Genomic DNA, 20,235 nt, shown 5'->3' with positions numbered 1-20,235 from the left:
TCCTTCACTAACAGCCGCTCTCATTGTACTGGACAACACTGGTCTTAGAGGTCTGTGTGGTACAATATTTCATTTTTTAGGACGATTTAGGGCTCATTATGGGGTTAGGGAGTGTAATTTGGGGAGTGTAATTTGGGGTTGAGTGTAGCATGAGTTGTGTTAAAGGTGAAAGAATGAGTAGGAGTAGATGGCCAGCCAGCATACACGAAAGATTTGGCAATGTGACCCGAGATTAAAGACTACTGGCTTTTAAGCTGAACATCAAATCTGTTGCGTACACAGATTTGCAGATGTAATCACAGGTGCAGTGATGCAGAGTTGCTGGTTATAACAGTGCTTAACTCTGGACCAGATATGGAGTTTCTGGAGGTGCTGACGGAAGGTCTGGAGAGAGTGCTTCTGGTGAGAGGAGGAGGACGAGAGGTCATCACTATCTACTCCTGACCTATCAGAAACCACTCGGGTCACAGGTCACAACACTGCCTCGAAAGGAGACATTCCACCCCGACCACCGGGGACACTGCAGCACCGACAGCAGCATCCAGCCGATCCTCAACATACAGTACATACAAACTGTGCCAATTAATGATGGAATTAAGAGGACTTTTATTGTGGAATTTGAGGACCACAGAAAGCAATAATAATTTCCCTGGCATTTCAGCGGAATGTATTGCCTTCCATGAGGACAGTAGCCTTTAAAGATTACATGCTATAATTCCCTCATGAATCCCTTATTGCCAAGGCAACTAAAGCTTGGGTCATTCACAAACCTATTTCTGCAATAGGAGACCATTAACAACTGCTACTTTTACACATACATCCATCGAACATGAATTTTCTATGTCGACTGAGTCAGTATTTTTGTGTTGTTTGCAGCAAAGAAATGATGGTGGGCTTTCCCTCATCAAGGATTAGCTTGCCAGATAGCACAGTCTTGGGTGGTCCGTATGAAGGCCTCTGTGTAGAGTGCCAATTTGAGTTATTTTTTCACAACCTTTTTATGGTTGGTGGAATAAAACCTTTTGTATTTATTTTCTTATTTATTTTCTCAACCTTCCTCCGATGAGGATAAACATTTTCGGATTGTAGATAATGAAATGCCAGTTGGGGTATTTCAACAGATGGCGCAGAGAGTGCTTGTAAATGTGGAGGCCAGAGATTGTATTGAAACATTATTTTACTGGATTATGATTTGTAATTGTTGAAAGAGAAGAGGTTTTAATTCATTGACAATTATACATTACATTTAATCTGCTATTTCTGTACAAAAGTCATTATTATAGGCATGAAGACTACTTACAGGGCCACCTGAACAGAGTAGCAGATGCACACATTTCCTTTTCTTTCCTGTAGACTGCAAGAGCTGTAAAGGCGAAGAGTATTTATCTGAACTTAGCAATAAAATCATGATTAATTTCCCTATTCAACCAGAATTGAACTATCTTGACTTCAGATATATCAATGTGTTCATAAAATAAGATGGTAGAAAAACAGAAAACTCAAAGCATTATTTACTTAAGAGAAAAGCAAAATAAATACGATATAACCTATGAATACAGAATACAACATTCCTGAGATGATTGTAGGAGGCATTACAGTATATTAACATGTTACATACTGTTTCACTGTACACACTTGTGAGAAAATGTTACATGAATGTTAATTTTAAGATGAAATGGTCTTTCTATGAAACAGTTTCATTGTGAAACCCAGGTTTGTGTGATGGACATCAAGGTCTGTGTCCTCAGAGAAATACAGATAGTTTGTAAATGCCTCAGTATGACCTTGTGGCCTTGATTGTATCATTAAACAAACATAACACAGAGATATTTTTAGAATGAGATATGTAAAAAGAGTTAAAAGTGATTGTTACATGAAACTCAATGTAATATAGTATAAAGTGCGTGCAGAGCATTGTGTAAATATACAACTCCTTCAAGATCAAAATGACCAAAACTAAAAAATTTGGTAAAGTTCTTTGTAGGGAAGATCACATGTAAGCAAGTGACACAGTAAACACGTTAAAGCTAGGCTTGTCACTGTCGGAGAAACATTTTTGTAGTGGATAGTGTATTGTAATACAACACTAGTAGTACTACTAAATAGGTTCCGGTACTCATTTTGGGTGCAAGTACTGTTTATATTTAGGTGCAGGAGCTCCACTATACTTTTGAGCTAATATTCTATAAGAGTAAAACGAGCTCAAGCAGTAGAGAATTTGAGGTGTCAAGCACTGCTAGTTTAGTAACACTAAGGGCTAAATTCCTATCAGATCCGTGCTAGCCGAAATCCGGTTGTTTTGGCAGTGTCAAAGGTGGAACTGTGTTAGAACTGCTCCTTATGTTACATTATCGGGGACACTGTCATTGGATGCAATGAAACCACACCGACTTTATATCCACAAATCCCATGCAGCCGAGTTAGAAATTCATGTAGCCACATTACAAGTTCAAACACTCTAACGCGTAATGGTCTATTGTCTACATAGACTGATAAATCCCCCCCATCCAAATGAAAACATGCATTTCATAATATCTATTGTCGATAGAGCCTGCACTTTCTTTTGTCCTTTTGAACATCTAATGCGTAGGGATAATAAGGAAGGGAGTGGTTGGTGACACAAAAGAGCAGCCACACACTTATTTGTCAGCTCACACTGCAGCTACACCTCCAATACTGCCAAAACATCCGCTATGGGGATATCGGTCAACATGGGTTACCACTGGATCTGATTGAATCGAGGCCATATTATAGTCTTAATGGTCCATCAGGACACAGAGGCAGGAGATTAGAATAACCATGGTCCAGACCAGACTCCTGGGGACCACCAGTTCACTGTGGCCCTTGGAGTACATCTGTTCCATCTTTGTCGTCTGGTGGTCAGGTCGCCTGAGTACCAGTCTGCAGGGGTTCTGAACCTCAGCCAAGTCGATCTGAGCTTCACTGGGGAGAGTTCCTTTCGCTTTCTGCCTGTCACGCTCCTGGGGAAGGGATAGAGGGGAGGGAGGGAGAGAGAGAAGTTTACACTGTATTATGATGCTGTGACAGTGATTCTACTGAACAAGAAAAAACAAGTGGGATTTTCCATGCACTATACAAGGCTCTTTTTCCAGTTCTCAGTTCCCTTCATACCACAAAGTACTCAGATGGACATTCAGTCCCAGACAGAGATGCCTTTCATTCCTGTTATTCCTTTGATGTTACTACTGCGGGTGTTTTTGATGGGCTTTGATACAATACTCACACTGTAGCAGTGAGCCTTTATAACGAGCAAAAACACCGCGCTCTTGTTCCTTTAGCACTCACTTTCTCGACCTCCTTGAACACACGTAAGAAGTTGTGTCTGAGGACCCCGGACAACTCGTTCTCTGTCCAGTGTCTCTTCAGCAGCTCCTGGATCAGAGCGGGATACTTGGACACATCCTCTAATCCAAGAGGAAACCTTCAGACAGTAGAACATAAGGCTATTCAGGCTATGTATTACTCAAATCCTCAGGCCACTTAAAATGCAGCTGCTATCTGTTACCAGCCTACTTACAAAAAAGTGAGTCATTCTAATAGCATTCAAGCTGGAGCATAATGTGGCTGTATTAATGAACTAACGCTGAATGTGCTGCTGTTACTCTGAGGTAAAAGTTCTTACTTAGAAGCTCCATCAAAGTCCCCTCCTATTCCTATTGACTCAGATCCAACCACCTTCCTAATGTGGGTAAAATGGTCTGCAAAAAGTAAGAGGAATATCAGAAGATAAGATAATCATAAGATAAATCATGTGTACACATGTTATTGATGTTCTTGATACTGGTCTTCTAAACAGGTTTCGATTGATAACAAGGCAGCCAATTTTGCGCTTAATTGTTTGATGCCAATAAACACTAATCAACGGCAACTGCTCACCAGCCACGATGGAGACATTGGCTTGGCCATGGCAAGCCACAAACCCACTGTGCAGATTAACCATGATGAGTCCTCCATTCTCCTTCTGAAACAACAACACACCCAGAATAGAACATAAAAAACATTCCACACTTCCAATGACCTTCCATCCATGTAGATACAGGGCCTTCAGAACGTATTCACACCCCTTGACGGTTTCCCCATTTTGTTGTGTTACAGCCCAAATTTAAAATGGATTAAATTGAGATTTTGTTTCACTGGCCTACACACAATACCCCATAATGTCAAAGTGGAATTATGTTTTTAGACAATTTTACAAATGAATAAAAAAATGACAAGCTGAAATGTCTTGAGTCAAAAGGTATTCAACCCTTTTATTATGGCAAGCCTAAATCATTTCAGGAGTAAAAATGTGCTTAATAAGTCACATTATGAGTTGCATGGACTCACTCGGATTGCAAAAATTGTGTTTAGCATTATTTTTGAATGACTATTTCATCTCTGTACAACACATACAATTATCTGTAAGGTCCCTCAGTTGAGCGGTGAATTTCGAACACAGATTCAACCACAAAGCCTCGCAAAGAAGGGCATCTATTGGTAGATAGGTTTTTAAAAAAGGCAGACATTAAATATCCCTTTGAGCATGCTGAAGTTATTAATTACATGTTGGATGGTGTATCAATACACCCAGTCACTACAAAGATACAGGCGTCCTTCCTAACTCAGTTGCCGGAGAGGAAGGAAAACACTCAGGGATTTCACCATGAGGCCAATGGTCACTTTAAAACAGTTACAGAGTTGAATGGTTGTGATAGGAGAAAACTGAGGATGGATCAACAACATTGTAGTTACTCCACAATACTAACCTATGTGACAGAGTGAAAAGAAGGAAGCATGTACAGAATAAAAATATTCTAAAACATGCATCCTGTTTGCAATAAGGCACTAAAGTAAAACAGCAAAAAATGTGGCAAAGAATACAAAGCGTTATGTTTGGGGCAAATCCAAAACAACACATCACTTAGTACCACTCTTCATATTTTCAAGCATGGTGGTAGCTGCATCATGTTATGGGTATGCTTGTCATCGGCAAGGACTAGGGAGTTTTTTGAATAAAAAGAAACGGAATAGAGCTAAGCACAGGCAAAGTCCTAGAGGAAAACTTGGTTCAGTCGGCTTTCCAACAGACATCGGGAGACAAATTCACCTTTCAGCAGGACAATAACCTAAAACACAAGGCCAAAATATACACTGGAGTTTCTTACCAAGACGACATTGAGTGTTCCTGAGTAGTCTGGTTACAGTGTTGACTTAAATCGGCTTGAAAATCTATGGCAAGACTTGAAAAGGGCTGTCTAGCAATGATCAACAACCAACTTGACAGAGTTTGAAGAATTTAAAAAATAATAATGTGCAAATATTTTACAATCCAGGTGTGCAAAGCTCTTAACCAGAAAGACTTGCAGCTGTAATCGCTGCCAAAGGTGATTAAAAAATGTATTGATTCAGGGGTGTAAATACTTTTGTAAATTAGATATTTCTGGATTTCAGTTTCAATAAATTAGCAAACATTTCTAAAAACATGTTTTTCACTTTGTCATTATGGGGTATCGTGTGTAGATGGAAAAAATATACAGTACCAGTCAAGAGTTTGGACACCTACTCATTCAAGGGTTTTTCTTTATTTTTACTATTTTCTACATTGTGGAATAAAAGTGAAGACTTCAAAACTATGAAAAAATCATGTAGTAACCAAAAAAGTGTTAAACAAATCCACCCCTTGCCTTGATGACAGCTTTGCACACTCTTGGCATTCTCTCAACCAGCTTCACCTGGAATGCTTTTCCAACAGTCTTGAAGGAGTTCCCACCTATGCTGAACACTTGTTGACTGCTTTTCCATCACTCTGCGGTCCAACTCATCCCATACCATCTCAATTGGGTTGAGGTCGGATGATTGTGGAGGCCAGGTCATCTGATGCTGCATTCCATCCCTCTCCTTACACAGCCAGGAGGTGTGTTGGGTCATTGTCCTGTTGAAAGCGCAAACCAGATGGGATAGCCTGTCGCTGCAGAATGTTGAATTCTAAATAAATCACTGACAGTGTCACCAGCAAAGCACCCCTACACCATCACACCTCCTCCTCCATGCTTCACGGGGGGAACCAAACATGTAGAGATCATCCGTTCACCTATTCTGCGTCTCACAAAGACACGGCGGTTGGAACCAAAAATCTCAAATTTGGACTCATCAGACCAAAGGACAGATTTCCACCGGTCTAATGTCTACTGATCGTGTTTCTTGGCCCAAGCAAGTCTTCTTCTTATTGGTGTCCTTTAGTAGTGGTTTCTTTGCAGAAATTTGACCATGAAGGCCTGATTCACGCAGTCTCCTCTGAACAGTTGATGTTGAGATGTGTCTGTTACTTGAACTCTGTGAAGCATTTATTTGGGCTGAAATTTCTGAGGCTGGTAACTCTAATGAACTTATCCTCTGCAGCAGAGGTAACTCTGGGTCTTCCATTCCTGTGGCGGTCCTCATGAGAGCCAGTTTGATCATAGCGCTTGATGGTTTTTCCGACTGCACTTGAAGAAACTTTCAAAGTTCTTGACATTTTCCGTATTGACTGACCTTCATGTCTTAAATTAATGATGGACTGTTGTTTCTCTTTGCTTATTTGAGCTGTTTTTGCCATATATGGACTTGGTCTTTTACCAAATAGGCCTATCTTTTGTAAACAACCCCTACTTTGTCACAACACAACTGATTTGCTCAAACGCATTAAGAAGGAAGAAATTCGAGAAAAGTACTTTTAACAAGGCACACCAGTTAATTTAAATGCATTCCAGGTGACTACCTCATGAAGCTGGTTGAGAGAATGCCAAGAGTGTGCAAAGCTGTCATCAAGGCAAAGGTTGGCTACTTTGCAGAATCTCAAATATTAAATACATTTTGATTTGTTTAACACTTTTTTGGTTACTACATAATTCCATATGTGTTATTTCATAGTTTTGATGTATTCACTATTATTCTACAATGTAGAAAATAGTACAAATAAAGAAAAACCCTGGAATGAGTAGGTGTGTGCAAAACAAAATGTACATAACAAAATGTAGAATAAGTCAAGGGGTATGAACACTTTCTGAAGGCACTGTAAAACAGGAAATGCAAATAAAGGACAAGTGGATTAAAGAAACATTGCAGAAAGGAGATAATAATTCCAAAAGACTCTCCTGATAAGGAGTAAACACAGGCCACCCACAATGAGTGACCGTGCCGATGGTGGTTGAAAAGGAGGAGGGATGGAGGAGTGTTAGAGAGAGAAAGAGAGAGAGAGAGAGAGAGAGACAGACAGAGAGAGAGAGTTCTTGCCAGGGGTCTCACCAGTTCGCGGAGCAGGTCATCAGGAACATTGCGACTGTGGTTACACACGGCATGGGCTGAGGAGTGGCTGAAAATAACTGGAGCCTTAGAGATCTGCAGTACTGCCCTGGCTGTGGCCCAGGAACTATGGGACAGGTCTACTATCATCCCCAATCTGTTCATCTCCTTCACCACATCCTGAGAGAGAAAGACAGAGAGAGAGAGAGAGGGAGAGAGAGAGAAAGACAGAGTGAGACAGAGTGAGAGAGAGAGAGAGAGAGAGAGAGAGAGAGAGAGAGAGAGAGAGAGAGAGAGAGAGAGAGAGAGAGAGAGAGAGAGAGAGAGAGAGAACAGGAAGATCATGTTACCACTTGCTGTGAGGTTTCCCAGTAATTATATATTACGTGCTTTATGTACGCCATTGTGCATATCTGCTGACAGTGAAAAACATACAACACTTTGCGCCAATTATCTACAAACAGTGAACACTTCAAACAGTAAAACGCTCAGTTGCGACTGGGGATCACATCAGTCTTACACAGCTCCCTAAAAATCGTCAAGGATCAAGAATGTTTGTGTACAACTCTTAGAGACTGTGAAGGAAAATGTTATGTTTGTGTATCAAATCAATGCTGCTTTTCTAATAACCATTTGGATGGGTTCATGCGGGTGACTGGCTGATCGTGTATGGAGGAATCCTCTCTATCACTGATAAGTAACTTGGCAGTACGCCTAGAACATTGCTCTGGGTGTTTCAGTTATTTCAGGTATTTCAGTTTCAAGGTCTCAACTTGAAGAGAGGAAGCCTCGTGAGGTATTGGTCCATCACATGCAGGAGCCAATGATGAATAATAAATCATGTAAATCATGCAAATATAACTGGTCTGTGTAGCAGTATATCAGAGGACTGAAGGGACCGCCCCGGCGGAGCTTCTGATCCACCTGCTCTGACTGTACAAAGTTTGTTCTAACCTCTCCAGCTTGTTGACTTCAGGTGTCCCTGAAGACGTTAGTGTGCCGAAATGTCATTACGCTCCAGTATGACGCCTGAAGTGACCAGCGTAGGCTACAAGTATTGGCTTGAACACAGACTTAGTGTTAAAGGTTCACCTTACCTTACCGAAGTCTGTTAGGCTGTCATTTTCTCTTTGATAGACATCATAAATTGTTGAGGAGGACTCAGCCCTGAAGCAATAAAAAATACTGTGTTATAGCCCAGTAGCAAGAACCTAAGATGTCAAACCAAAATATAACAAATACTGTGCATGAGTCTGTAAGTTTTGCACAAGTACAGTGAAATGCCTTTCTTGCAAACTCAAAACCCAACAATGCAATAATCAATGCCAATGTATTAAAAAAACAAAAAAACACAAGAAATAAGAATAAGAAATATGAAATACACAATAAAGTAAATAAGTAAGCATACTATATACTGTACAATAAATACTTAAAAAGTAATATCCAATACCATACTTCCATGTGCAGGGATACTGGAGTGATAGAGGTAGATATGTATAGGGGCAAGGGCGCTAGGCAGCAGGATATAAGTTAAACAGAGTAGCAGCAGATTGCATGTGAGTGAGTGTGCAGGTGTGTAGAGTCAGTATATATGTATATGTTAGTGAGAAAATTATGGAGTGAGTGTTTGTGTGTGTGTGTTGGAGTGACAGTGTGTGTGAGTGTGTAGGGCTCTGTGAGAGGAAAAATATGAAAAAAAAGGTAAATAAAGATACAAGGTAAACTCAGTCCGTGTAGCTATTTATCAGTTGTATTGCTTGGGGATAGAAGCTTATGTTGTCTACCCTCACCAACTGGGGTCGGCCCGTCAGGAAGTCCATGATCCAGTTGCAGAAGGAGGTTTTCAGACCCAGAGTCATATGCTTGTTGGCGAGATTGGAGGGGATAATGGTGTTGAACGCTGAGCTGTAGTCAATGAACAGCATTCTCACATAGGTATTCCTATTCCTATCGACTATAGCTCAGCATATAACACCATAGTACCCTCCAAACTCGTCATTAAGCTCGAGACCTGTGCAACTGGGTCCTGGACTTCCTGACGGGCCGCCCCCAGGTGGTGAGGGTAGGTAACAACATCTCCACCCTGCTGATCCTCAACACTGGGGCCCCACAAGGGTGCGTTCTCAGCCCTCTCCTGTACTCCCTGTTCACCCACGACTGCGTGGCCATGCACGCCTCCAACTCAATCATCAAGTTTGCAGACGACACTACAGTGGTAGGCTTGATTACCAACAACGACGAGACGGCCTACAGGGAGGAGGTGAGGGCCCTCGGAGTGTGGTGTCAGGAAAATAACCTCACACTCAATGTCAACAAAACAAAGGAGATGATCGTGGACTTCAGGAAACAGCAGAGGGAGCAGCCCCCTATCCACATCGACGGGACAGTAGTGGAGAGGGTGGAAGGTTTTAAGTTCCTCGGCAACCTCAGGAGGCTGAAGAAATTCGGCTTGTCACCAAAAACACTCACAAACTTCTACAGATGCACAATCGAGAGCATCCTGTCGGGCTGTATTACCGCCTGGTACGGCAACTGCTCTGCCCATAACCGTAAGGCTCTCCAGAGGGTAGTGAGGTCTGCACAACGCATCACCGGGGGAAAACTACCTGCCCTCCAGGACATCTACACCACCCGATGTCACAGGAAGGCCAAAAAGATCATCAAGGACAACAACCACCCGAGCCACTGCCTGTTCACCCCGCTATCATCCAGAAGGCGAGGTCAGTACAGGTGCATCAAAGCATGGACCGAGAGACTGAAAAACAGCTTCTATCTCAAGGCCATCAGACTGTTAAACAGCCACCACTAACATTTAGTGGCCGCTGCCAACATACTGACTCAACTCCAGCCACTTTAATAATGGGAATTGATGGAAATTATGTAAAAATGTACCACTAGCCACTTTAAACAATGCCACTTAATATAATGTTTACATACCCTACATTACTCATCTCATATATATATGTATATACTGTACTCTATATCATCTACTGCATCTTGCCATCTTTATGTAATACATGTATCACTAGCCACTTTAAACTATGTCACTTTATGTTTACATACCCTACATTACTCATCTCATATGTATATACTGTACTCTATACCATCTACTGCATCTTGCCTATGCCGTTCGGCCATCACTCATTCATATATTTTTATGTACATATTCTTATTCATTCCTTTACACTTGTGTGTATAAGGTAGTTGTTGTGAAATTGTTAGGTTAGATTACTTGTTAGATATTACTGCATGGTCGGAACTAGAAGCGCAAGCATTTCGCTACACTCACATTAACATCTGCTAACCATGTGTATGTGACAAATAACATTTGATTTGATTTGATTGTGTGGAGAGCAATAGAGATTGCATCGTCTATGGATTTGTTTGGGCAGTATGCAAATTGGAGTGGGTCTAGGGTGGCTGGGATGGTAGATATAATGTGTGCCATAAACAGTCTCTCAAAGCACTTCATGATTACAGAAGTGAGTGCTACAAGGCGGTAATCATTGTGGCATGAAGCCTTAGAGTTCTTAGGTACAGGAATGATTGTGGTCATCTCAAAACGTGGGGATTACAGACTGGGACAAGGAGAGGTTGGAAACTACTGTGAATATGCCTGCCAGCTGTTCTGCACATGCTCTGAGAACGCGCCCTGGAATAACATTGAGACGTGTGGCCTTGCGGGTGTTGACCTGATTAAAGACTCTTCTCACGTCGACCTAGGAGAGCGAGATCACCCAGTCCTCTGGGTCGGTGACGGCCCTCACCCCCGGCTCGATGTTGTTGCTGACAAAGCGCGCATAAAATGCATTGAGTTCGTCTGGTAGAAAGGAATCGTTGGGCAGATCACGGTTGGTCTTCCTTTGTAATCCGTAATGGACTGTAGCCCCTGCCACATGCAGCGGGCGTCAGAGCCTGTTTAATATGATTCCACCTTATTCCTATATTGTCCTTTTGCTCGTTTGATGACTGCGAGGAAGTCATAAGTGTGTGTGTGTGTGTGTGTGTGTGTGTGTGTGTGTGTGTGTGTGTGTGTGTGTGTGTGTGTGTGTGTGTGTGTGTGTGTGTGTGTGTGCGTGCGTGCGTGCGTGCGTGCGTGCGTGCGTGCGTGCGTGCGTGCGTGCGTGCGTGCGTGTGCTCACCAAGGCGTGTTGCAGGTGTGTGTGAGGGCCATGGAGCGAACCCCCAGCTGGTAAAACATACGCAGGGTTGGCAGGCTGCTGTCTATAGAATGACCTCCCTCAATGCTGATCAGACACGCTATCCTCTTAGTGTCATTTAGTCCTGTTGAATACACACACATGATACACACACACACATCATCATCATCATCATCATCATTATCATCATACTACTGTAATTTGGGCAGAAATATGTTTTTACCAGGCATCAACCCACTTAGACACCCACGCATTTCCATATATTGGTGGAAAGATCAATTTGGAAAACCCATCAAATTACTTCAGAGAGCGTAAATTACAGGCCAGAAGACCAGCTGGCAAGTGTCTCCCTGCCCAGTCTGTAAGCCCAACATGTTTGAAGCTGCCCACCATTGTTCCTGTTCCTAAGAACTCCAAGGTAACCTGCCTAAATGACTATCGTCCAGTAGCACTCGCATCTGTATTTATGAAGTGCATTGAAAGGCTGGTCATGACACACATCAACACCATCATCCCAGACATCCTGGACCCACTCCAACAGATGATGCAATCTCAATTAAACTTCACACTGCTCTCTCCCACCTGGACAAGAGGGGAAATAACTATGAGAGAATACTGTTGATAGACTACAGCTCAGCGTTCAACACCATAATCCCCTCCAAGCTCATCACGAAGCTCGGGACCCTGGGACTGAACACCTCCCTCTGCAACTGGATCCTGGACTTCCTGACAGGCCGCCCCCCAGGTGGTGAGGGTAGGCAACAACACCTCCGCCATGCTGACCCTCAACACAGGGGCCCCTCAGGGGTGTGTGATTAGTCCCCTCCTGTACTCCCTGTTCACCCACGACTACGTGGCCACGCACGACTCCAAAACCATCATCAAGTTTGCTGACAACGCGACGGTAGTAGGCCTGATTACCGACGGCAATGAGACAGTCTACTGGGAGGAGATCAGAGACAACAGCCTCTCCCTCAATGTCAGTAAGGAACTGATTGTGGACTACAGGAAAAAGGGGGAGAGCACGCCCCCATCCACATCGATGAGGCTGTAGTGGAGCAGGTCGGGAGCTTCAAGTTCCTTGGCATCCACATCACTACGGACTTAACATGGTCCACACACACACCCACCTCTTCCCCCTCAGGAGGCTGAAAAGATTTGGTATGTGCCCTTGGATCCTGTAGTGTACAAATTATTATAACTATGTTACGGGCCAACGACCATTCTCACCTAAAAAAATCGGCCCGCGGCTGAATCTACTTGCCTACCCCTGGTATATTGTACCTTTGGCAGATGTAACTAGCTCCAGTTCCGGGTTCTCTGTACACATACGGTTGATCACGTCTATCTGTTCCAGTGTGAGCCTCACAGCATCCTTCGCCTGGGCGCCACACAACACGTAGGCTGCAAACACCTGATCAGAGCATGAGATGGGGCAGAGACAAAGCAGGGGGTCAGAGAGCAGAGAGCAGTTAGAAGGGTATTATGGCTTTAGTACAACTCAGTGTGTACATGCACGGACACACATACACACTCACACACAAACACACACACACTTAGGCTACAATTAACCATATATTAACCTACCTGAGCGCCGACATGTCCCGTTGTGAGTCTGTTGATGTCCGTGGCCACTTTGCTGATGTTGTGCAGGTCAACCTGACTCAGTCTGTTGTCGTGGAGAATCCTCAGCATCAAAGCTAGGTCATTATGTCTAGGAGAGAGAGCGATGAGGCAGTCAGATGTAATAGAGGCGAGGGACTCAAGGTGGAGCTGGAAGGAGACATTTTTATATATCAAATTACTCAGTATGAGATGATAATTATTTGTATTTGGAACCACACTTGTTTTGGATACTTGGTGGTGAAGTTCTAAAAGTTTACTGTTGAAAATCCATGAGCTATTCATATTGTAGGCTGCATATGGTATGGCAAAAAATGTCTATGTATCTCTGAACAGACAGATATATCATCAACCAATAATAAGGGATACTGTAGGATAAACTTGTCTCTATTTTAGGAAAACCAGAATAACTAAGACAACTTTCCTCTGTTACCTGTTACTTACCCATCAATCAAAGGATATTTTGTCATCAAGCCAAATGCACTTCCTGTTGTAGGATCTCCCGATGTCATCCCACAGAGAAAACACAGCATCAAGTTCGTCCCCAGGTTGAAAAAATCACCTCTATGGAGTATCCGCGATATCATACTCTATAAATAAAATAATTTTAAGACGTGGTAACTTCAATTAGTTCAGTACTTTTAACTTTTGGTACCACTTTAAACAAACTACAATGTATAAACACTCTATCAAATCAAATCAAATTGTATTAGTCACATGTGCCGAATACAACAGGTGTAGACCTTACAGTGAAATGCTTACTTACAAGCCCTAAAACAACAATGCAGTTTAAGAAGATTTTTTTTTTTTTTTAAATAGAAAAATAAAAAATAATTAAAGAGCAACAATAAAATAACAGTAGTGAGGCTATATACAGGGGGTACCGGTACAGAGTCAATGTGCGGGGGCACAGTAGAGTTAATTGAGGTAATATATACAGTACCAGTCAAAAGTTTGGACACACCTATTCATTCAAGGGTCTTTCTTTATTTGTACTATTTTCTACATTGTAGAATAACAGTGAAGACATCAAAACTATGTAAATATATTTTATATTTCAGATTCTTCAAAGTAGCCACCCCTTTCCTTGATGACAGCTTTGCACACTCTTGGCATTCTCTCAACCAGCTTCACCTGGAATGCTTTTCCAAAGATCTTGAAGGAGTTCCCACATATGCTGAGCACTTGTTGGCTGCTTTTCCTTCACTCGGTCCAACTCATCCCAAACCATCTCAATTGGGTTGAGGTCGGGTGATTGTGGAGGCCAGGTCATCTGATGCAGCACTTCACCCCTTTCCTACCTTGGTCAAATAGCCCTTACACAGCCTGGAGGTGTGTTAGGTCATTGTCCTGTTGAAAAACAAATGATAGCCCCACTAAGCGCAAACCAGATGGGATGGTGTATCGCTGCAGAATGCTCTGGTAGCCATGCTGGTTAAGTGTGCCTTGAATTCTACATAAATCACTGACAGTGTCACCAGCAAAGCACCCCCACACCATCCCACCTCCTTCTTAATGCTTCACGGTGGGACCCACACATGTAAAGATCATCTGTTCACCTACTCTGCATCTCACAAAGACATTCCAAGAGTGTGCAAAGCTGTCATCAAGGCAAAGAATGGCTACTTTGAAGAATCTCAAATATAAAATATATTTGAATTGTTTAACACTTTTTTGGTTACTGCATGATTCCATGTGTTATTTCATAGTTTTGATGTCTGCACTATTATTGTGCAATGTAGAAAATAGTAAAAATAAAGAAAAACCCTGGAATGAGTAGGTGTGTCCAAACTTTTGACTGGTACTGTACATGTAGGTAGAGGTAAAGTAACTATGCATAGATAACAAACAGAGAGTAGCAGCAGCGTAAAAATGAAAATAGTCCGGTTAGCCATTTGATTAGCTGTTCAGGAGTCTTATGACTTGTGGGTGGAAGCTGTTAGGACGTCTTTTGGACCTAGACTTGGTGCTCCTGTACTGCTTGCCGTGCGGTAGCAGAGAGAACAGTCTATGACTTGGGTGGCTGGAGTCTTTGGCAATTTTTAGGGCCTTACTCTGACACCACCTGGTATAGAGGTCATGGGTGGCAGGAAGCTTGGCCCCAGTGATGTACTGGGCCGTACGCATTACCCTCTGTAGTGCCTTGTGGTCGGAGGCCGAGCAGTTGCCATACAAGGCAGTGATGTAACCAGTCAGGATGCTCTCGATGGTGCAGCTGTAGAATCTTTTGAGGATATTTTCATTCTCCTGAGGGGGAATAGGCATTGTCGTGCCCTCTTCACGACTTTTTTGGTGTGTTTGGACCATGATGTGGACACCAAGGAACTTGAAGCTCTCAACCTGCTTCACCACAGCCCCGTCAATGAGAATGGGGGTGTGCTCAGCCCTCCTTTTCCTGTAGTCCACAACCATCTCCTTTGTCATGATCACGTTGAGGGAGAGGTTGTTATCCTGGCACCACACTCCCAGGACTCTGACCTGCTCCCTATAGGATGTCTCATCGTTGTTGGTTATCAGGACCAGGACCATCAGGACCACCACTGTTGTGTCATTGGCAAACTTAATGATGGTGTTGGAGTCGTGCTTGGCCATGCAGTCATGCGTGAACAGGGAAAACAGGAGGGGACTGAGCACACAACCTTGTGGGGCCCAGTGTTGAGGATCAGCGTGGCAGATGTGTTGTTACCTACCCTTACCACCTGAGGGCGGCCCATCAGGAAGTTCAGGATCCAGTTGCAGAGGAAGGTGTTTAGTCCCAGGGTCCTTAGCTTAGTGATGAGCTTTGAGGGCACTATGGCGTTGAACGCTGAGCTGTAGTCAATGAATAGCATTCTCACGTAGGTGTTCCTTTTGTCCAGGTGGGAAAGGGCAGTGTGGAGAGCAATAGAGATTGCGTCATCTGTGGATCTGTTGGGGTGGTATGCAAATTGGAGTGGGTCTAGGGTTTCTGGGATAATGGTGTTCATGTGATCCATGACCAGCCTTTCAAAGCACTTCATGGCTAAAGACGTGAGTGATACGGGTCGGTAGTCATTTAGGCAGGTCACCTTTCTGTTCTTGAGCACAGGAACTATGGTGGTCTCCTTGAAACATGTTGGTATTACAGACTCGGTCACGGACAGGTTGAAAATGTCAGTGAAGACACTTGCCAGTTTGTCAGTGCATGCTCTGAGTACACGTCCTGGTAATCTGTCTGGCCCTGCGGCCTTGTGAATGTTGACCTGTTTAAAGGTCTTACTCACATCGGCTCCAGAGAGCGTGATCCCACAGTCGTCCGGAACAGCTGGTGCTCTCATGCATGATTCAGTGTTGCTTTCCTCGAAGCAAGCATAGGAGTCATTTAGCTCATCTGGTAGGCTTGTGTCACTGGGAAGCTCGCGGCTGTGCTTCCCTTTGTAGTCCGTAATAGTTTGCAAGCCCTGCCACATCCGACATCCGACGAACGACGGAGACGGTGTAGTACAATTCAATCTTAGTCCTGTATAGATGCTTTGCCTGTTTGATGGTTCATCAGAGGGCATAGCAGGATTTCTTATAAGCGTCCGGGTTAGAGTCCCGCTCCTTGAAAGCGGCAGCTCAGTGCGGGTGTTACCTGTAATCCATGGCTTCTGGTTGGGGTATGTATATACGGTCACTGTTGGGACGACATCATCGATGCACTTATTGATGAATCCAGTGACTGATATTGTGTACTCCTCAATGCCATCGGATGAATCCCGGAACATATTTAATTCTGTCCTAGCAAAACTGTCCTGTAGCTTAGCATCTGCGTCATCTGACAACTTCCGTATTGAGCGAGTCACTGGTACTTCCTGCTTTAGTTTTTGCTTGTAAGCAGGAATCAGGAGGATAGAGTTATGGTCAGATTTGCCAAATGGAGGGCGAGGGAGAGCTTTGTACGCATCCTTGTGTGTGGAGTAAAGGTGGTCTAGAGTTTTTTTCCCTCTGGTTGCACATGTAACATGCTGGTAGAAATGAGGTAAAACGGATTTAAGTTTCCCTGCATTAAAGTCCCCGGCCACTAGGAGCGCCGTCTCATGATGAGCATTTTCTTGTTTTATTATGGCCTTATACAGCTCTTTGAGTGTGGTCTTAATGTCAGCATCAGTTTGTGGTGGTAAATAGACAGCTACAAAAAATATAGATGAAAACTCTCTTGGTAAATAGTGTGGTCTACAGCTTATCATAAGATACTCTACCTCAGGTGAGCAAAACCTCAAGACTTCCTTAATATTAGATTTCGTGCACTAGCTGTTATTTACATATTGACACAGACCGTCACCCCTTTTCTTACCAGAGGAAGCTGTAATATCTTGCCGATGCACGGAAAACCCAGCCAGCTGTATGTTATCCATGTCGTCGTTCAGCCACAACTCGGTGAAACATAAGATATTACAGTTTTTAATGTCCCATTGGTAGGTTAGTCTTGATCGGTGCTCATCCATTTTATTATCCTATGATTGCACGTTGGCTAATAGGGCTGATGGTAGAGGCGGATTACCCACTTGCCGTCGAATCCTTACAAGGCACCACGACCTACGCCACCGTTATCTCTGTCTCTTCTTCATGCGAGTGATGGGGATTTGGGCCTTGTCCGGTGTCTGAAGTAAATCATTGGCGTCCGACTCCTTAAAGTAAAAATCTTCAACCAGTACGAGGTGGTGCATCTTGGAAATGTGCATCTGGACTCTGAACACCGTACCCACCGACTCAGGTCAGAATGTTATCGTCATCCGAAGAGAGAAGACGCATGTTTCGGAGAACTTTGTATTGTTGACGGGAACAGGAATGTCTGAATGTTGTGCCAAGTAATTGGTTTCTCTCTCTCTCTCCAAGAGGTGAATGTTTAAGTTTATGTTTATAGTGATGCTATGTTTATAGCCCTTTATAGACATGTTGTATGTGTAATGCCATTTCCATTTATTTTGCATAGTTATAACCCTTAACTAATACTGTTTACATGTGTGCAAATCTTTGTCTTATAGAACCACAACAATAAGATTCCACGTCAATCAGATTACGAAAACCATATAAACCTCTTCAAATGGAAACAGCTGTGTCTGCGTGTGTGTGTATGGTGGTGACTGTCAAGAGTACTGTGATGGGCCTCAAAATCAGGTTCTAACTGGACAGCACCATAGAGGACAGAACCAAACCAATCTGTTGGGTGAGGGCATTCACAGCCGACCGCTCAGACGGGTGAGGGCATACCAGCCAACCGTTTTAACTTGGTCCTTCTAGACAGATTTAAAAAAAAAAATAGTAACCTTTATTCAACTAGGCAAGTCAGTTAAGAACAAATTCTTATTTACAATGATGGCCTACCCCGGCCAATCCCGAACGACGCTTGGCCAATTGTGTGCCGCTCCCTATGGGACTCCCAATCACGGCCGGTTGTGATACGGCCTGGAATCAAACCAGGGTCTGTAGTGACGCATCTAGCACTGAGATGGAGTGCCTTAGACCGCTGCGCCACTCGGGAGCCCATTATGGATTTAGTGACCAACAGTTTTTTACATGGTCTGTAATTTCTCCGGATTTAGCGACCAATAGATTTTACAATATGTACAGATTGATTCTTGAAGAATATCATTTATAGAATGCCTCATGAGTTTAGTTCAACTGTCGTACCCCATCAGAACCCAAAATATAAGCCTGTTGTACTCCAATGTTTGTAAATAGAGTAAATGTAAACAAACACTATATAGCCTCAAAACATGGTTAAAACTACATGGTAAACTGGGTGGTTCGAGCCCTGAATGCTGATTGGCTGACAGCCGTGGTATATCAGACACGGGTATGACAAAACACTTATTTTTACTGCTCTAATTACGTTGATAACCAGTTTATAATAGCAATAAGGCACCTCAGGGTTTATGGTATATGGCCAATACACCATGGCACTCTACATTATCCAGGCACTCTGCATTGCGTTGTGCTTAAAAACAGCCCTTAGCCGTGGTATATTGGCCATATACCACACCCCTCGTGCCTTATTGTTTAAGTATAATGTTGATTTCATGGATGGTCAGTCCTTGCATACATAGCTCTGTCTATGAATAAGAGAGTGGTTACATTTCTCCAGCTGTATCCCTCAGCTTTTTACTGCAACATAGGCGGGATGAGTTATTAGTTATTAGTTATTACTTAGTTATTATTTATTCTGCTGACTTTCGCTTCAGGAATGGTTTCTTAAACATCTATAGGCCTATTGGCTTAATAACGGGTTTATGAAGGCTTAATTAATCCTTAAAAATTGTAGTTCGTTTAAAGTTGAACATAACATATATTTATTAAAGTAACTTTTACAGTAAATGGGTCAACAGTTTTAACGAGTGAACGTAAACATTAGGCAACTATAACTATTATGCAAATAGGCCTACAAATAACGGAAATTCTATAAAAAAAACAATATTTCAGTAATTCTAGGCAACATAATTATTTAAACAGTAAAGTATTTTTAGCATCACAAAACTCACTGTGCAAGTTGTTCGAACAACTGGTCGGGTTTTTACAACGAATGATGCATAAATCCGAACATCACAATTCAATAATGCGAACTTTCTAGCTCCCTCCGCCCAGATGTAGGCTACGTGAGTAACTGAAATACATTGTACTGTAACGCATAGAATAGATCGTGTACATTACGCAGTGCGGTCATAGAGATGGGATTACTGCCATCTACTGTCCAATCTAACTAATAACACTATGGGCCAGTTTTCCAGAGACAGATTAGCCTAAACATAGACCTAGAAATAAAAATGATTTAAATGGAAATCCCCATTGGTCATGTTTTTAGTCTAGCTGTGTCCAGGAAGCCAGCCATTTAAAGGGGCAATCTGCAGTTGCCACATACATTTTGGTGTACATATAAATTAATATGTACCCATTGATTTAAAAAATAATATATAATGTATGCTTCATGAGCTTAATTCAACTGTCATACCCCATCAGAACCCAAAATATAAGCTTTCTTTACGCCAATGTCTGTAAACATTGTAAATGTAAAACACTGTATAGCCTCAAAACATGCTTAAAACTATAATTTTCATATATTGCATCCACAGCTGTCTGTGAATTTGAGAGTGGTTACATTTATCTAGGCCCATCCTTGAGCTTTATACCGGAACAGAGGGGGGCGACCGCTTTGTTATTGTTTCAACTAAGGATT

General features: G+C 42.7%; 2 protein-coding genes across 4 annotated transcripts in view; one reads left to right on the top strand and one right to left on the bottom strand.

The window, feature by feature from the left end:
- The window catches only part of LOC120024960 (solute carrier family 12 member 4-like), a 75,265-nt gene extending 73,487 nt beyond the window's left edge, over positions 1 to 1,778 (top strand). For both annotated transcript variants that reach the window (XM_038969350.1, XM_038969351.1), the window contains exon 24: positions 353 to 1,778. In XM_038969350.1, coding sequence (XP_038825278.1) covers positions 353 to 444 — 92 coding nt within the window. In that variant the 3' untranslated portion in view covers positions 445 to 1,778. The remainder of the gene's footprint in view (positions 1 to 352) is intronic.
- Positions 1,199 to 19,648, bottom strand: LOC120024961 (dipeptidase 2-like). 2 transcript variants are annotated; one of them, XM_038969352.1, is made up of 11 exons: positions 19,544 to 19,648; positions 13,509 to 13,654; positions 13,029 to 13,155; positions 12,726 to 12,855; positions 11,424 to 11,565; positions 8,379 to 8,448; positions 7,285 to 7,461; positions 3,898 to 3,982; positions 3,644 to 3,719; positions 3,307 to 3,442; positions 1,199 to 2,981 (listed from the first exon to the last, which is right to left on the bottom strand). In XM_038969352.1, exons 2-11 carry the CDS (start codon positions 13,649 to 13,651, stop codon positions 2,757 to 2,759), a joined length of 1,311 nt encoding a protein of 436 aa, XP_038825280.1. In that variant the 5' UTR covers positions 13,652 to 13,654; positions 19,544 to 19,648; the 3' UTR covers positions 1,199 to 2,756. The 2 variants fall into 2 exon arrangements, with proteins under 2 accessions (XP_038825280.1, XP_038825281.1); XM_038969353.1 differs by having other exon boundaries at positions 2,890 to 2,981; positions 3,245 to 3,442.
- Between the last annotated feature and the right edge of the window lie 587 nt (positions 19,649 to 20,235).

This window comes from Salvelinus namaycush, chromosome 30, assembly GCF_016432855.1.
Source record: "Salvelinus namaycush isolate Seneca chromosome 30, SaNama_1.0, whole genome shotgun sequence".
NCBI classification, from domain to species: domain Eukaryota; kingdom Metazoa; phylum Chordata; class Actinopteri; order Salmoniformes; family Salmonidae; genus Salvelinus; species Salvelinus namaycush.
The sequence above is the reverse complement of the archived record's forward strand: the minus strand, read 5'-3'. Positions and strand labels throughout refer to the sequence as shown.